Raw genomic sequence first — 16220 nt, 5'->3', positions numbered from 1 at the left:
CCTCTTTCCGCCATTTCCCTCATGCCCTCACCACCACCCGCCAGCCAACCGCCACACCCCACCCAGACCCTGCCCAAACCCGCAGCCTTTTCCCAGCCATTTGCCATTTTTTCCCTCCTGTTGCTGCCCATCCACCTCCTCGGTCTCCCCACACAGCTGCCTCGCCCCTAAAAATCAGCCAAACCCGCCCCAAAATCCAGCACCGCCCCCCCTCAAAATGTCAGGGCGCTGCGCAGCCCCGGCCCGCCAGGCGCTGCTCCCGTGGGCGCGGCTACGCAATGGGCGGGCAGCGACGCTAGCGCCGATTGGCTTCGGGAGGCGAGCTCCGCCTCGAAGGGCGGAGCTCGAACCCCCGAGGCCAATCGGCAGCGGCAGGGGGGGTAGGGCAGCCCCATTTAAGGGTAGGGGCAGCGGTGGTGGCGGGTAGAGCGGGGTGCGGTTGGTGGTGAGTGTGTGCGGGCGGGCTGTGTACACGTTGGGGGCGGGGAAGACAGACAGGCTGACCGACCGATCGACCGACCCAGCCGGGACGGTGGGTGCTGGGTCCGGCGTCCAGCCCTGTCTGGTGGGGCTGGGCTGGGGATGCCTGGTCTTTCCCAGGGGTCCTTTTGGATTCTTGGGGGGGGGAGAGTTTGGGAGGAGGGAGGTGTCTGAGCTTGGTGGTGGCTTGGGGTTTGCTGTTGGTGTGTGCTGGAAGGGCTTTTGGGGCTGTTTGCTGAGGTTGTCGCAGAGCAGGGGAGCGCTGAGGCCTTAGCGAGGTTTATCGGCTTTGGGATTGCAGCTTTGCCTGCCGGGGTGGTGGGCCCTGCCCTGGTGGGGCCATGTGCTGGCTTGGCACCTGCTAAACAGCCTGCGGGAGTGGTAGAGGCTGGAGGAGGCTTGTGTGGGTGTGTTTGTGTCCCTGTCACCTGGGATGTTCTGGGGCATGGGAGGAGGTGGGTGGTGTGCCCCTCACCAAAGCGGTGAAGGGATGAGTCTGGAGAGACTGTGGCCTGATGGGCGGGATGGGTGTTGTGACATGCTCTTGGCAGGTGGTGAGGCTGGGTGGGGCTGCCACCAGGCAGGAAGGTGCTAGTGGAGGCTGTCACCCCCCCCCGGAGGGGGGATAACTATAATAGCAGTGTGGATGCCTGTGACAGGCCAGCAGTGTGCAAACCTGCCTGTGTTGGAAGGAGGATGATAAGTGGAGTCCAAGCTGGGTTCTTCAAGTGGCTTTTAAGAGCAGCTGGGTCCTGATGGTGTGAGGAGCTGCAGTGCTCCCCAGAGCCCCAGGCTCACAGCCTGGTGCCAATGTCCCAGAGCACCCTCGGGGTGCCCAGGGAAGGGTGTAATTCCTTTCCAACAGCTGGGCTGCCCTCCTTTGGGGCAGTCATATGCCAGAGCTGTCCCTTCTGTACTGTCTCGGTTTGGTGCTTGGGATGCTTTCCTAGTCTGCCAGAAGGAAGGACTGTCTCTCCTCGCTGGTTGTGTGCCAGGGCACAAACACCCTGGCCTCTGGCCTGGCAGGTCTTTGCCTGGTGGCTGTGCTGGGGACGGGGTCCTGGCTGTGCCAGGACTGCCTCCCTGCTGCTGGCAGGGATGAGCCCCGAGCCGGGGTTTGTTTCCTCTCCGTCGAGATCTGGCGGCTGCACAGGTTCAGGGAAGGGGATCGGCGTTGCCATGTTGGCACTTCTGGTGGGGCTGGGGGCAGCTGCTGGGGCTGGTCGCGGCCGGGGCTCGCTGGAAGGTGGCTTAACCTCCCCCAGTCACCTCGGCGGCGGTACGGGGCCTCCCGGGGGCCGGCAGCCGCCGGGCTGTCAGGCAGCGGCCCCTCCCCACGGCCCCAGCCGGGCGGCAGCCCCGGGCCCGGCCGTACAGGCCCCGTCGGCGGCGGTGCCGGCGCTCGAGCGGGCCGCGGCACCGCGCTTCCGGGGCCCGGCGCGGCGGTAGGCCCCGGCGGTGCCTCACCCCGAGGCCCTGCCGGGAGCCGCCCGCGCTTCCCGCTCCCGGGCGGGGGGGGCCTGCGGGGCTCAGAGCTCCCTCCGGCCGGCAGCGGGATGCGGGGCTGGGGGCCTGTGCCGGAGCCGCCTCGCTGGGGGTGGGAGGTAAGGCCCGTGCGGGGCGGTGCCCAGGGACCCCGACTGCGCTCGGCTCCCCGACACCCTCCGCCCTGGTGCGGTCGCTGGGGTCGGCCCTGGCTGAAAGCTGTGGGGACGTTGAACAGCTTGAGGAGGGCTGTCGTGTGCTGGGGCTTCGCTGCAGCAGGGCGAGAGCAGCCTCCGGCGGCAGCGCTGGCTGCTCAGTGGCCGGAGAGCTTTCTCCTACACAGCCCTCAGCATCAATGTACCATTGAGATGGCTTTTCCCTCCTCCTCTGGGCAGGGTGGCGGTACCAGGCCTCCCCCGCTGCTGTGACACAATGTTAGCTTTGAGTGCCGGCTCGTGTAGGTGCTTGGCCTCCATCTGGCCCTTGCTCTGGAACGTCGGTGGGAGGAGGAGGAGGTCACTGTCACCCTCCTGGTGGCAGCAGTAGCCTGGCTGCAAGCTTACCTTGGACTGGTGTGTGGTCATGCACAGAGGTCTGCACTTGCTGGGCAACTGCAGGTTTAATAGCCATGGCCAAATGCTCATCTGACCTTCCACAGGCGGTACTGGGCTTGGTCTGTAGGTCTCTTATGTGGGCCTGTTCCTCTGCTGTAGTGAAGGGGCAATTGGGGAAGCTGCTTTTTGATTTCTGTAACAAGCTAAATGAGACAGTGTAAATACATAGGCATTGTGACAGGGGGGGAGGCTTTGGGGGTGGCAGTCTGTATGCCTCAGTGCCTAGGCTGCTTCCTGTGGGGGGACTGTCAGGTGCTTTCCCTGGGACTGACCACCTTGGTTCTGGAGTCCTAAGGGCAGGAAGTGGGGTGAATCCCCCTTCCTGCGCTCAGTGGGCAGCATGGGATAACACAGGGCACTTTCCCTGCTAGTGCATTCCCTCAGAGCATCTCTTCCCCTCTCAGAGACCAGGATTGCCTGTGCAGCAGTGCATCCATCCTGCTGTGCTGCCCCAAATTGACCACCTTCTCTTCTGCCAGAATGCAGCCAGGGCAGATTCCTAGCTGGATGGAGCTGACCTTCCCACCAGACCTGCTGGGCAGCTTCTTGAGGATGGTTTGAAGAGTCAAAAAGCCAGCTGAGGCCTTGGTGCTTGACTGAGACTGCTGTGTCTTATCTCTTTCCTAGGAAGCCCCTCTAGCTCATGGGTTTGAGCTGCTGCTGACAGCCTGTTCCTATGAGAAATAGCATGATGCCAGCTATTACAGCATCTATTGCTGCATCTTGCTGTAGGGATTAAGCCATGCCACCCACACAGCCTGGGCCTCTGCAGTTCTGCCCTGTGTCATATTCTCACCTCTGTTTCCTGAAAGTCTGTTAGATGGGGGGGGATCATATGGTCCTTTGGGCAGAAGTGAAATATGAGAGAAAGTACTGTTAAAACTGAGGCTAGGAGAGTAAAAACTCACTCTGACCTAGAGGTGTCTTGCACCATGTTTTGGAGGTGAAAATAAGTGAGCTTATTCAAGGTGTAGTGTTTCCTTTCTCTCCTGGTGGAGAAAAGCTGGCATCAGAAGCAGGTGCATTGCTGCATGCTTGGCTTGGCACTGTCCTTGAAGGTTGCGGGTGAATGCTTTCCCCTTTTCTGCTGGGGTTACAGCATGGGCACTCGGTGAGATCTTTCCTTTAGGAAGAAGCTTGCAGGAGATGTTGGGAGTGGTGCATGTGATGGCCCAAGAGATCTTCTGTGTTTCTATGCTTTTTGTATTGGATTTGTGCTAGCATGTGCCCTACTGGCTGTCAGATGGTGGGAGCACTTGGGGTGGAAAGTCTGGTTCTTGCTAGTCAAACAGGTGAGGCAGCCTGGTCTCCTGCAGGGAGGAACCGGTCCCCAGGAGCCAGAGGTCTTCCCTGCAGGAGTTGTGGGGCTGCTGTTGCTCAGATGACAAGTTGCAGCTGCCACAGCCAGCTCCCCACCAGCAGGCCTGTGTCTGGATGCTAACTGAGACTTTAGTGGCTTGGGGATGGTGGAGGTGGTAACTGGGTCTGATGGTTCTTGATTTCCCTTAGTGTCTCACAGGGTATTTAATTTCTGGTTGATTCTTCCGTGTGGGATGGATCAGGGTGGTAAGCTGTTGCTGTGGCAGCATGTCCCCAGTCTTGCTGCAAGGAGTGCTCTTACCCTGTACATCAGATCAGCTAGTTTGCTCTCATGGTTTGTTAATAGAGTTTCTCTGTATACATATGGTTTTATATCTCATGCTGCTTCTACTTAACCCTAAGAGGCTTTCCCTGTCTGTACAGGACCAGCAGTAGGAGCACCAGCCCTGGCTTTGAATGGTCCATCTATACCTGTGTGGAGATAATTGGGCATAATGCTTCTTTTTTTGTCTGGAGGGCTGTGAACCCTGTTAAAGGTGGTGCCTATTAAGCGTTGTGCCTATTGGGATCTGTGGTGTGTATACTGTGCTGCTGGAGTCTGATGTCTATAGTATTGTCAGAGAACATCCCTTTCTCTTGTTATAAGGTGGCTGTGTGACTGCACTGCCTTCTTGGTGTGGAGGGTAGGGGGGTCTGAAGCTGATGTCATGTGAGTTCCAGGCAGTGACCCCTTGTCTCAATGAGAAGTGGCTCTGGGTTCACACTTGGGCTTCTTGAATGGTCCAGATAGAGCTGTTGGAGGGAATTTAGGAGTCTTTCCTTTCTGCATCTTGCTTTGTAGACTTCTAATGTCCATCTTGTCTTGGTGTGCCTGTCCAATTAATGCACAGGCCCAGATGGGACAGAGCACAGTCATCACTACTGTGTAATGGTTACAGAACTGCTGTGTGGAGCCTTGTAGTGAGGCACTTGCATAATGATTAAAACCAGAGATGAATGCTCTGGTGCAGTGTGTCCCACCTCCAGATAGGGGTGCTCTGTGTTCCTTTGCCAGAGGGCTTTAGAAGACTTGACCTATTTCTAGAAGTAGGTGTTGGGAGTTGGCCTGGGTTGGTCTAGCCCTGCCTGCCCTCCTCTGTTGCCTGCCTAGTTCTGTCCTTCCTGAGTCTGCTCTCCTGTGCACCCTGGGGGTCTGCCAGGTGCCATTGCTTTGGAGAGGGAGCCCAGCCACCTCCACCTCCTTCCCCCCTCACCTGGTGCTGCATGAGGGAGTTGACACAGCTCAGTGTGGTTAGCTTGGAAAGGAAATACCTTATTTTCTATTTCTGTAGGTATCTCACCCTCTGTTTCTTTTCGTCCTTCACTTCTTTACTCGTTTGTTCCTTGCTATGTCAGACTTTCTACCTAATATTGCCTTTTCCCTGCTTTTTCCCCAACTGCTCTCATCTGTACTGATATCAGTGCCCTGAATACGCAGCCACCAGTGTTGAATGTGATAAGGTGTAAGCCTACTCTAACAGCTTGCCTGATCAGCTTGGGGAGGTGCTGTCCCTGAAAAAACACTGTGCTGTGCCTGTAGGCCTTTTATTGCAATGTATGCTCTTGTGGGACCTTGAAGTCTGATTACCTGCCTTGGTTTTTGTACAAGGTTACCAGTACTATATTGCAATGGGCTTGTTCCCTCCCTTAAAAGCTTGTGAGGTACCACACTGACTGCCCAGGCTCTGCAGAGCTTGCCTGCTGATCTGGGAGTCTCATCTTGCTCTCCTTGCTTCCAGTGAGCACGGGAAGGGGAGAGCTTAATCTCTGTTTGTAGGATGCTATCCAAAGGCCTACGGGTTTTACAGCCACTGTGTGAGATAGTGGTGGGGTATTAACACACACTTGGTAAAGATGGGGAAACTCCAACTTCAGATGGGTCACTTCCTGCCACTTGGAGCCAGTGTGACTCCTGCAGCAGCTGCAATGGCAGCTCTTGCAAGAGCTGTTACATATCAAGGGTTTGAGAGTTTGCATCCCTTCTTTCCTATACTGACTTTGTCCTCCTGTACTGACTTCAGAGTACACTGATGCAGAGCATATGGTACCAGGCTGTTAGCCATGTCCTTTGACACTCAGCATGAAGTAGCTGAGCCAGAGGAAGTGACAAATGGATGTGATTCAAGTTGGAAAACTGATCTGGTGGTGGTAGCTTGAAGTTTCTTTGTAGACTTTGTAGTTATGTTGTGAGCTGAGAATTCTGGGACTGGTTGTCTTCAAACTCTGATCAGACTCTGTCCCAAATCCTTAGAGCCAAGGTGCCAGGCTAGGAGAGCTACATTCCTGCTCTGCCCTAATCTGCTGGTATGGCTTTCCACACTTGAAGCATAGCAGCTCATGCTCTCCTGCCAGACTGGTCTTCTGTGCCCTATGAGCTGGTGCACAGGCATCTCTTTAGGCTGTGATTTCTCTTGAGAGGGAGAATAATGACTTTAGTAGCATGTGGACAATAGTGCCTTAACTGAGTCTTCAGTCAGATTGCTGAAACCATTAGCAGTAATGCAGGTGTACTTGAATACAGCTCTCCTGTTGAGTGCTTTTGGCTGCATGTGCTTGAGCTGGTGTCCCGAGATGCTCTGTGTGAAGCAAGTGTGCCCTGTCTGCTTACAGGCCCCTCTTCCTTTCACCTGGGCACAGAGTGGCAGAAGGAGATCCAAATCCAGTTTTCTGTGCTTCTTGGTAAACTTTAGTCTTAGAGTGATTCCACTGCAGAGTTGATAAAGAACAGGGTTTTGCTGCTTAGGGCTGGCCAGGCTCTTTCTCCCTCTTGTCTTGCTCCGACTGCCTTGCTGCTTGTGTGTTTAGGGCTGAATTGGTTCCTCATCTTGCTGGATTCACTTGTGTATAAGCTCAGGAAAGCATCTCCTGGAGCTGTGACTGACAGCTCTTGGTGATGGTTTGAGGTGCCAACCTCAGTGTCTGCTGTGCACAGCCTGGTCTGGGGCCACCAGACCCTGGGTTGGTCAGTCCCACTCTTCCACAGCAGCAGCTGCTACTGGCAGATGCTTTTGAACCACAGGTACCCATAGCTCTGCTGGGAAACATACTCCCTGGGTGCACAGAGCTGTGTGCATGCCTTGCTGGACCCCACAGTGACTTTCTGGAGCTCCAGGAAGCTGGGCAGGTGCTGTGGTAGGGAGCTGGGGGAGGAAGATCTGTCTTCCTGAGAGGCTGTGGAGCTCAGAGCTGCATCAGGCAGCAAGCCTTGCTGCCAGCTTGTAGGTCAGGGATGTGGGTTGGTTTAATATCTGGCCAACTGGTTATCTCCTGACCTTTGAGGGTTGCTGCTCCCTTAGGATCCCCACAGGGGCCAGGCCTGCTTTAGCCAGTTCAGCAAGGGCCCTGTGCCAGCTCTCCCTGGGGTGGCAGCTCTGTGGCCACCTATCAGACTGTTTTAGTGCTGCCTGTAATTAAAATAGTGGGGAGATTAAGGTGGCTTGCTTTCACGCTTATTACAGGCTGATTTCTGACTCAAATGCTGATGGGGTAGGAGTGTTGGGTGTTGGATGGCTGGGGCTGAGTGTTGCTTGCAGATGGTTGCTGTTTGGGGAGAGATATACCCTGCAAGGCTGTTAACAAAACTAACTGGGATGAGCTCTGGTCTCTGTCAGTGTCATGGTTCATGATGCTGTGGTCTGACTGCTCTTGGGCTGCTGGGGCTGGTTATAAAGGGCCTTGCTGTTCTTGCTGAAGTTGCACTAATTAGTTGTGTAGCTTGTTGGAAATATGCAGTGTACACATTGCTTGGTGTAAGCAAGTATCTAATCCTTGCTGTTGGTTACAGGGGCAGAATGTGGCCTGATACTCTGGTTTGCAAATAGTGGGAACTTTCTCACTGAGATGGGGGAGTGACACCCATGTTGGTGAGAGGTGGAAGGAGATTTGTTGCAAGGTCACCAGGTATTGTGCAGGGTGTGTTTGGCCCCCCAGGGTTCCTGGTGCTTTGGGATGCTTGGACCTGTTTTCTTTACTTCTCTTCAACTGTTCAAGGCTCAGCTTTGGGTTCCCTATCTCCTCCCAGCTCCTTGCCCAAGAGGATAAGGATCCAGGAGGAGTCAAAGGAGAGTGTCTCCCCTGTGCAGAGAGGACAGATACCAACCACTGAGCTGTAAATGCCTACAGTGTGTGATGCACAGTGTAGCATGGAGGGCAGTAAGAGCAGATGCCTGGATGGATGGTGAACCTCTCTCAAAGTGCAGAGGGACATCAAGTACTGGTGTTGTACACAGAGGAGATGGCAGAGGTGAGTTCAGGTTCCCAGATGCTGCTCTGCGCTGGAAAACCCCTGCCTGCAGCAGAAGGGCTGGCATGGTGCCATCATGGCTCAGGCAGGCCAGTGTACTTGGCATCCTCCTGCTTAGTGAAGGTAATGTTTGGGCCTGCTCTACAACTCCCCCTTTGGAGCTCAACTGCCAACACCCCAAGGCCAGTGGCTGCCCCCCGGAGACAGAGAAGGGTGAGACATACCTGCTTCTGCTCACTGAGCAAGGCACACTGCAGCTTCTGTCTAATGCAGGACCATGTAGCATGCTATTGTGGATACCAGGGCTTGCAAAGACCCGAAGACCTTGGGTGTTCCCTGGAGATGTGGTGGTTCTAGCTGCAGCAGGATGTTCTGCCTAGGAAAGCTGTGGAAAATGCACAGGTCCTTTTCATAAGGGCCTGTAGCATAATCCTGCTAGTTCTGCCCTGATAGAAGTCCTAGTGCTTGCCAGAGCCCATGCTCAGGACCGGTCCAATGTTTCCTGTCTCCCTGTGGCATGTATGGCTGTAGGTGTGGTGGAGGTGCTTCACAAGACACAGCAGTAAGAGGGACTTGTTGCTGTTCACAGTGGTGGGGACTTCTGTGCTAGTGCTGGGTTGAAGTGGGCTTCTCCCACTGCTTGGGGGGATAGTTGTCTGGGTTCAGGGCTGCTGCCAGGATGACCCTTGTCTGCTGTGTGCTCTGTGCAGCCTTCAGCAGTTCTGTCAGAGCAAAACTGCAGTGTGAGTCTTCTCACCCAAGTCTCCAGTGTCCTGGGACCCTGAATTGTTTTGAGCTGGAGTCCTAGTTGGCCAGTGATGCTGGAGCCTTGCTGCCATCAGGGTCAGCAAAGTAATCTGTAGTGCCTGAGCTCAAGTGTTTCCCTGCAGTGTGAGATGTAGCTCTGAGCTTGTCGGTGACTGAACTATCTTCTCATCCTAGTCTTCCCAAAATAGGCAACTACTCTGCAGGAGTTTTGTCTCTGCCCTAGACCTATAGTAAGGCTGACTCATTTGGCTTGATAAGATAAACACAGAGCTTGAATAGTCATGTACCTGTGCTGGGAACTAACTCTTGAGGGCTCCTCAATCTAGCAAATAAAGGTGTAGCTGGATGTAGTGGTTGAAAGCTGAAACTAGACAGACAAGTTTGGAGCTTGCTCTTAGCCATTAAAGCAACTTAAAGCTCAGCAGCTTTCAGGACTTGTACTTACTGCATTTCCCACAGCTGGAGCCTTCAGTGGCTCTCAAGGATGCTATAGTTCCTACTACACTTTTCTGGCCTCTGCTGCATGTGGAGAGTGGATAATCTTGGCAGCGCCCAGGACCTTAAATATTACTTGTATCACAGTGATACCACAAGTGAGTATTACTTGCTATTAAATGCCTTGAAACCCTGGGTTGGGAAGGTGAGCATCTGTTCTGCTGGTGCACCTGAGGTGTGGGGGATCAGTCCTGAGCAGGCTTTGCCCTATTGCTGCAGCTGCTTCCAAGGTGGTGTGAGGAACCACCTTCTGTGCTTTCTGAAGCACAGCAATACTTCTTGCACTCTGTCCTTGGGGTGCGTGGCTGTGTAGGCTGCTCTGGAGCCTTGCTTGGAGGAGTGGGTACTTTGAGGGGTGGGGGGTGAAGGGGGAGAGCTGTTCTACCCCCCTGCTGTTGCAGAGAGGTTGGGTGATACTCCACACTTTGGAGAAGCAGAGAGGGTATGACTGGGCAGGCACAGAGCCAGCATTGTTGCTGCACTAAAGTGATTTGCAGAGAATGGTGAGCCAGAATGGTGTGTGCCAGGCCCTATGAAGATTGCTGCCAGTGAAGCCTGTCACGTAGGTGCTTGGTAGCACTGCACTGGTAGTGTCTGCTGCTGTCCTGCCTGGGTCCCAGCTAGAGCAGAGAGAACTTTGCTGAGCTCTTCCTCTTCAAGCAAAGCTGAAGGAGTGATGCTGGTGCTGGCTGGTGAGGGCTTGAGGTAGCAGTGGCTGCTGGTAGCAGTGGGGCCTTACTGGGGAGAAGGTTACTCTGGCTTCAGCCTCCTGGCTGCTGGTCTGGGAGAGGCTGCATGCTTCCTGGTGGTGGCAGCAATAAACTTCCTGGGGAGGCTGGGGACCCATTTCCCCAGGGGTGTGTGTGGGCAGCGATTCCTGTGCACCTTCCTGGATGAAGGGGTAGGTGGAGTGCCTGGTAGCAGCTGTGGGGAATGCCTCCCTCGCAGGTGGGTGAGTCAGGTGAGGCTGGGCCTGTGCTCTGCCTTTCTTCTTGTTGCTCTGGTGCCCTGTGGGCTGGGGAGAGGTTGGGGAGCACAGGGGGCTGGGTGAGGGTGTTTCAAACTTGCCAGCAGCAGCAAGAGCCTGGGCCCTTCCTGCTTTTCTGGAGAGCATCTGCCTGGATCACTGTCTGGTATGTGCTCATAGTGAGGCTGAGCAAGTGTGGGGAGTGCCAGTCCTTCTCCCTGCAGCCTCATATCCTTCTCCTATGGCTTTCTCCACTGCCTGGGGATACTGTCCCCTGTCTGGAAGGGGAGTGGAAATGTCATTGTCAAGTAAGATGCACTGAGCCTCTGAGGTGCTGAGTTATGGGGTGGTAGTTCTTGTCAGGAGGGTTTTGTGCAAGGATGTGAAACCAGGAACTCTGACACCAGAAACTGTTGTTTTGTTTCTGAACTGATGGCTTTCCTTCCTCATGCAGTGGGTCTGCCAGTGATGCTGTGTTGCTTCTCTGGTGGGGATCAGTGGGCAGGAGCCCAAAGCTGAGGATAAAAGCACTGCTCTGTGGAGAGTGTGGGCCAGCTCTGCATCTCCCTTGGAGACCTTGCACCAGGGTCAGGCAGAGCAGTGCACTGGGTGGGTATGGGTGGCAGGGCTGGTGGCAACATCATGGTTGTGGGTGATAATGCTTGAGCCTGTACAGCAGGAGCAAGACTAAGGGGCTAGAGATACAGTGCTTGGAAGCTTTCCTAGCTGGCTTGAAATGTTAAGATCCTGCCTTGGAAGTACTGCTGGTGGTGGATGATGGGGTTCCCAGCAAAGCTGGGGAGACAGGGCCAGGCTCAATGAGAAGTGGGGAGCATGTGGCTCAACTGGAAAGGGGATGCTGGTGTGTGATCTGCTGAGAGCAATGCTGGCCAGAAACACAGGACTGTATCTCTGAAGCTGTGCTTGAAATTTGCTGATCTGCAGGGCTGTACTCTGAAGGCTGCCCTCCTGGGAAAACAGCTGCCTGATCTGCCCTCTCTCTCTCTCCACAGAGATACTGCCACCATGGAGGGGATTGTGACCATGTATCAGGACTTCATGAAGAAAGCAGGTGAGTGTTTGGCTTTGCCCAGCTGCAGGGCAGGTGGCCCTGCATGCCTTACTGCCACAGGCACAGGGGTGAGGTCTGTCATCCCTGAAGCAGTCTGGGTCTGGCTGCATCCTGCCTCTGCCCTGACATAGATGCAGCTCTGGGTTTTTTTGGGGCTGCCTGTTATGAGACTGTCTTGCCTCATTGCCTGTGCAGGCCCTTTTGGGGCACTTGCACCCTCCTGGGCAGAAGATTTCCAGGCTGCCCTGCAGTGTAGCTTCAGGCTGTACCTTACTAAGCTTGGCTGGCTTCATCAGCCTCTGCTCCCAGACTGCCCCCCTACCTGCACACCTGTCCTGGGAGAACAGGATTGCCATGTCCTTGCCTCCACTCTGGGAATAGCATTGCTGGCAGCAGATTGGGGTGAGGATGCTAACTGCTTCGCACTGTGGCTCTCTCTGCAGACCCCCGCATTGCTGATTATCCACTGATGCAGTCCCCGTTCCTTGTGATGGGCATCCTTCTGGCATACGTCTACTTTGTACTATCCTTGGGTCCCCGGCTAATGGCCAACAGGAAGCCTTTAAACCTGAAGACGTTCATGGTGCTATACAACTTCTTTCTGGTGGGACTCTCACTTTACATAGTCTATGAGGTGAGTTGTCAGCAGTAGGCTTTGTCTGGCATATATAAAGCAGTGCACACAGGCTGCATGGGTGATGGGGAGCCCTTTTGTAGGCTGTTCCCAGCCCTGCTGTGCAGGACTTGGGAAGTGCAGTAGGTGATGTGTTTGGCCTCACCCTGATGATGCTCTTGTTGCAGTTCCTGATGGCAGGGTGGCTTACTGGTTACACCTGGCGATGTGACCCTGTGGACTTCTCGCAGGACCCCAAGGCCCTCAGGGTGAGTTCTTGTCCCTCTCCTGATAAGTGGGGATGGCATTTAGTGCTTCTGTTTGGACAGCAAGGTCACAGCTACCTGCCTCTCCTGAGGCAGAGGACTTGCAGTCCCTGACCCTTGGTTTCACCTCAGGGTTACTGTATAGAGACCCTTGGTCACTGGGCATGTTCAGGCTGAGGTGGGTCCCTAATGTTAACCTGTTCCGTTACAGATGGTCAGTGTTGCTTGGCTCTTTGTCTTCTCCAAGTTCATCGAACTGACAGACACGGTGAGTGAGTTACTGAGGAGGCCTTGTCACTGCTTGCTGGGCAGGGAGTTGGGGCCCAGTGTGCTTGGGGTAGGTGCTTGCTTCAGCCCTTCCAGTATGACCTGGTAGTGCTTCTGGCTGGCACCACTGCCAAGGAGCCTACTCTGGGCTATTGCAGAGGCCACTCCTGGCATATTATAGCTCTGGAAGCTGTGGGGTGACCTAATGTGTGGCAGCAGTGAGCTTGGAGATGGGGGAAGCATCACTGAGATCAGACACTGTGGATTAGTGGCCCAGCCTGCTCTAGGTGCTCCCAGGGCTACAGGTCCTTGATGCTGTTGGGATCTTATTGCAGGTGATCTTTGTCCTGCGGAAGAAGAATGAACAGGTCACATTCCTGCACCTCTTCCACCACTCTGTTCTGCCTTGGAGCTGGTGGTGGGGAGCAAAGTTTGGTCCAGGTAAGGTGGAAACTGCCTGGGTGCACAGCTTGGGGAAAGGGTGGGGTTAGCCACAGCATGCTGAGAAGAAGGGGTTTTTTGGCCCTGCTGGGCTCCTAGGAGCTCCTTGTAGTGCTGATTGCTGTAGAGGATTGACTTATGCTAATGAAAATCTGTCTTAACAGGGGGAATGGGCTCATTCCATGCCATGATCAATTCCATGGTGCATGTTGTCATGTACTTCTACTATGGACTCTCAGCAGCGGGACCTGCCTTTCAGAAGTACCTGTGGTGGAAGAAGCACATTACAGCCATCCAGCTGGTGAGTCTGGGCTGTGGAGCAGAGCATGTGCCCTCAGCCTCTGATGTGAGGGGCAGGCCAGCCTTTGTAGCTATGACAGCGCAGCCAGCAGCTGTAGTTGTCTCTTCTGTAGCCTCTCACTCTGGGTTTCTAGCAGCTCTGGTCCACTGTGGGCCTCTCATAGCCCTAACAGCCTGGTTAGGGTGTGGGTGCTGCTCAGCCTGCTGCCCCTGGGCTGCAACCATGTTGGGAGGGTGAGAGGCACATGCTGCCTTGAGACTTGTGCCTGCCTTTTCCAGCTGCTGCTGATGGTACCTCACCATAAGGACCTCTGCTTCAGAGTGGGAAAGGAGCCTAATGGTTTCATTTAGAAAGAAGGTCTCTAGTGGGATCCCTGACCCTGCTTTCATGAATAACTTATCCCTGCTCTGCCTTGCTCCCAGGCACAGTTTGTGATTGTCTCCATCCACATCTCCCAGTATTACTTCATGCCCAGCTGCCAGTACCAGTTCCCCATCTTCATCCACCTCATCTGGATTTATGGGACCATCTTCTTCATCCTCTTCTCCAACTTCTGGTACCAGTCCTACACCAAGGGCAAACGGTTGCCCCGGGTGGCTCAGCAAGCAGCCCAGCACAACGGTAGCAGCATCCATGAGAATGGCACTGTCACCAACGGCAAGGTCAAAGCCAACTAGAGGGCAAGGCCCTCCCAGAGCCAATGAGAGCCCCGGGGCAGAGGCAGCTGGGACCTGTTCCCCTGCTCCTGGGTGCCACTAGCCAAGTCAAGTGCCTACAGACTGTTGTACCCCTGTGCCGAGCCCTGCTGTCCTCTGTCTGCATGCCCAGCCCCTCTGCTCTGAGCAGCCATGGGCAACTTCTCCTGCTCCTGGGAGGGCCTGTGCTGTTTCTTGGTGTTGCTGAGCAGAGAGGCAGCTGCCTGCATCACAGCTGTGGGGCTGCAGTCCCATTCCAGTGTTTCCAAAGGAACTTCCCCAAGTGCCTACATCTGGCCCTTCTGCCTGGGGGCCACTTCCTTCTGAGTAGGACCAAAAGAAGAGACCGGTCCCTGTCCTGGTGCCCTCTCCTCTTCCCTGTCTCATCAGAGCCTGTGTGGATGAGCAGACTTGTCCCTGGCTGCTTGATGCTGCCAGCTAAAGCGTGAGTGCTCCTGCTCTACCATGCCTTGTGCTGCTTTGTTCCATGCCACAGTGCTGCATGTCCCTTCTGGTCCTGTGCACCCAGGTTGGGGGTTCTGCCCTGGCGTATCTGCTCAGGCATGGCTGTGGAGAATGTAGGGGCAGTGCATATGGGACTTGAGGGCCCAGACCCGCCCAGTACAGTACACATGCCCGGTGCCTAGTATGTAGCAGGGGTTGTGACAGCCTGAAATGCCTCCCCCACATGATAAGCCCAGGTTGCCTTGCCTTTCTGTGCCTGGGCTGGGTGCTTGGTGTGTGTTTTAGCCACACTTGCCTGATCCTGTATGGCAGCTGGTGGGTTGCTCTAGAGTGGGGGAGGCCAAGCTCAGCCTTGGTTTGGACCACTTCCATTCCTGCAAACTTGAGACTTGAGCAATAATTGCCCCTAGAATCAGCTCCTGGGCTCTCCTGCTTGGGACCAGCCCTGCTCTGGCCCAGCATGAGCATGAGCAGAGGATGGTTGTAGCGTGCCCTGCTGTGGTGTAACAGTGAGCACCTCTTGCCTCTGTGGAACTGACTGGGCCTGGGTGAAGGTGTGCTCTGCCCTACAGCAGGGCAGTGCAGCAGCAATCCTGGGCCTGGTGCCCATCACCTGCTCTGGCTGTAACCAAAACCATGCTGATGGCCTTGAGGATGAGGTGAAGGAGCCAGGCCCTGTCAGATTGGGCTGCTCTTCTATCACAAATAAACAGACAGAAGGAGAAATGGCTCTGCTCTCTTGTTTTCCTGGCTTGCTGTGCTCAGAAACTGTTCCAGATGCTTGGTCCTGCCCAGTGTGGTTGGAGGCAGGGCTGGGAGAAGCAGCTGGAGTAGCAGGTTTGTGTGTTGGGGGGAGAGGGAGATAGCAGTGTGCTGATGAAGCAGATGGCAGATTGTTTCCAAGTGTTTTGGTAGAGGGGTGCTCAGGGCAGGAAATGTGTCAAGGCTCCTGTTGTGAAAGTGGCTCCACCCTGTGAAAGAATGGCTGGGGTGGAGTGTGGGTGTGGGCTGGGACCAGGGCCAGCTGCCCAGAAGGAGCTGCTGCTTCTCAGAAATCCTGGGGAGCTGAGGTGTGGCAGAGGGAATAGAGACCCTGGAAGCCCAGGTGATGGCAAAACAGCAGTCTGTTGCTTTCTGCATCTGCTGAAGCTAGAGCTGCTGCCACCTGTGAATGCCCCTGCAGTGTGGATCAGTGCAGAACATAGCTTGGGCTGATCAGAGGGAGGTTTACATTGCTGCTGCCTTGTTCTTGCTACAGAAGTGTGTTTTGCCAGCTTGTGCTCTGTTGTCTCTACCACCTGAGACAGTCTGGCTTCCCTTCAGTGCTGTTGTAGTGCAGTGCTGCCTTCCTCATCACCTTGTGACCTGTGCAGAGAGGCCAGCTGAGGTGATTGATGACTCAAGCCTGGAAAGAGGGGTGGGTAGCTGGCTGGGCTGCTTGTGGCTGGGAGGAATGCATTAGACCAGCAGGCCTCCAGAAGCTGAGTTTCACTGCAGCTTTGGTTGGGGTGTGGGAGGGCTTTAGTGGATGTCCAGCCAAAGCCCTAGAGCAGGGCTTGGTGTGAGGGAAAGCTCTGCTGACCCTGTCTGAGCTGCTGCACACCTCTGAAATGTAGGAAAACCTTTTCAAGTGATCTGAACTCGTGTGACCAATATGCCTAACTGCACGTGGGCATCACCCCATTTTAC

At 55.0% G+C, this 16220-nt stretch overlaps 1 protein-coding gene across 5 annotated transcripts; it reads left to right on the top strand.

Moving 5' to 3' along the window:
- The first annotated feature begins 394 nt into the window (after window positions 1-394).
- ELOVL1 (ELOVL fatty acid elongase 1) lies at window positions 395-15257 on the top strand. Of its 5 annotated transcripts, none has more exons than XM_052801493.1 (9): window positions 411-445; window positions 7960-8181; window positions 11425-11483; window positions 11927-12117; window positions 12285-12365; window positions 12574-12630; window positions 12965-13070; window positions 13235-13371; window positions 13794-15257. In XM_052801493.1, exons 3-9 carry the CDS (start codon window positions 11438-11440, stop codon window positions 14046-14048), a joined length of 873 nt encoding a protein of 290 aa, XP_052657453.1. In that variant the 5' UTR covers window positions 411-445; window positions 7960-8181; window positions 11425-11437; the 3' UTR covers window positions 14049-15257. The 5 variants fall into 5 exon arrangements, with proteins under 5 accessions (XP_052657455.1, XP_052657453.1, XP_052657458.1 ...); XM_052801496.1 differs by lacking the exon at window positions 411-445 and adding an exon at window positions 9409-9542 and having other exon boundaries at window positions 7434-8181; XM_052801495.1 differs by lacking the exon at window positions 7960-8181 and having other exon boundaries at window positions 395-445.
- Window positions 15258-16220: the final 963 nt, after the last annotated feature.

The sequence above is a fragment of the Harpia harpyja genome, chromosome 11 (genome assembly GCF_026419915.1).
Source record: "Harpia harpyja isolate bHarHar1 chromosome 11, bHarHar1 primary haplotype, whole genome shotgun sequence".
NCBI classification, from domain to species: Eukaryota; Metazoa; Chordata; class Aves; order Accipitriformes; family Accipitridae; genus Harpia; species Harpia harpyja.
Note: the sequence above shows the minus strand (reverse complement) of the source record. Positions and strands in the feature narration are given on the sequence as shown.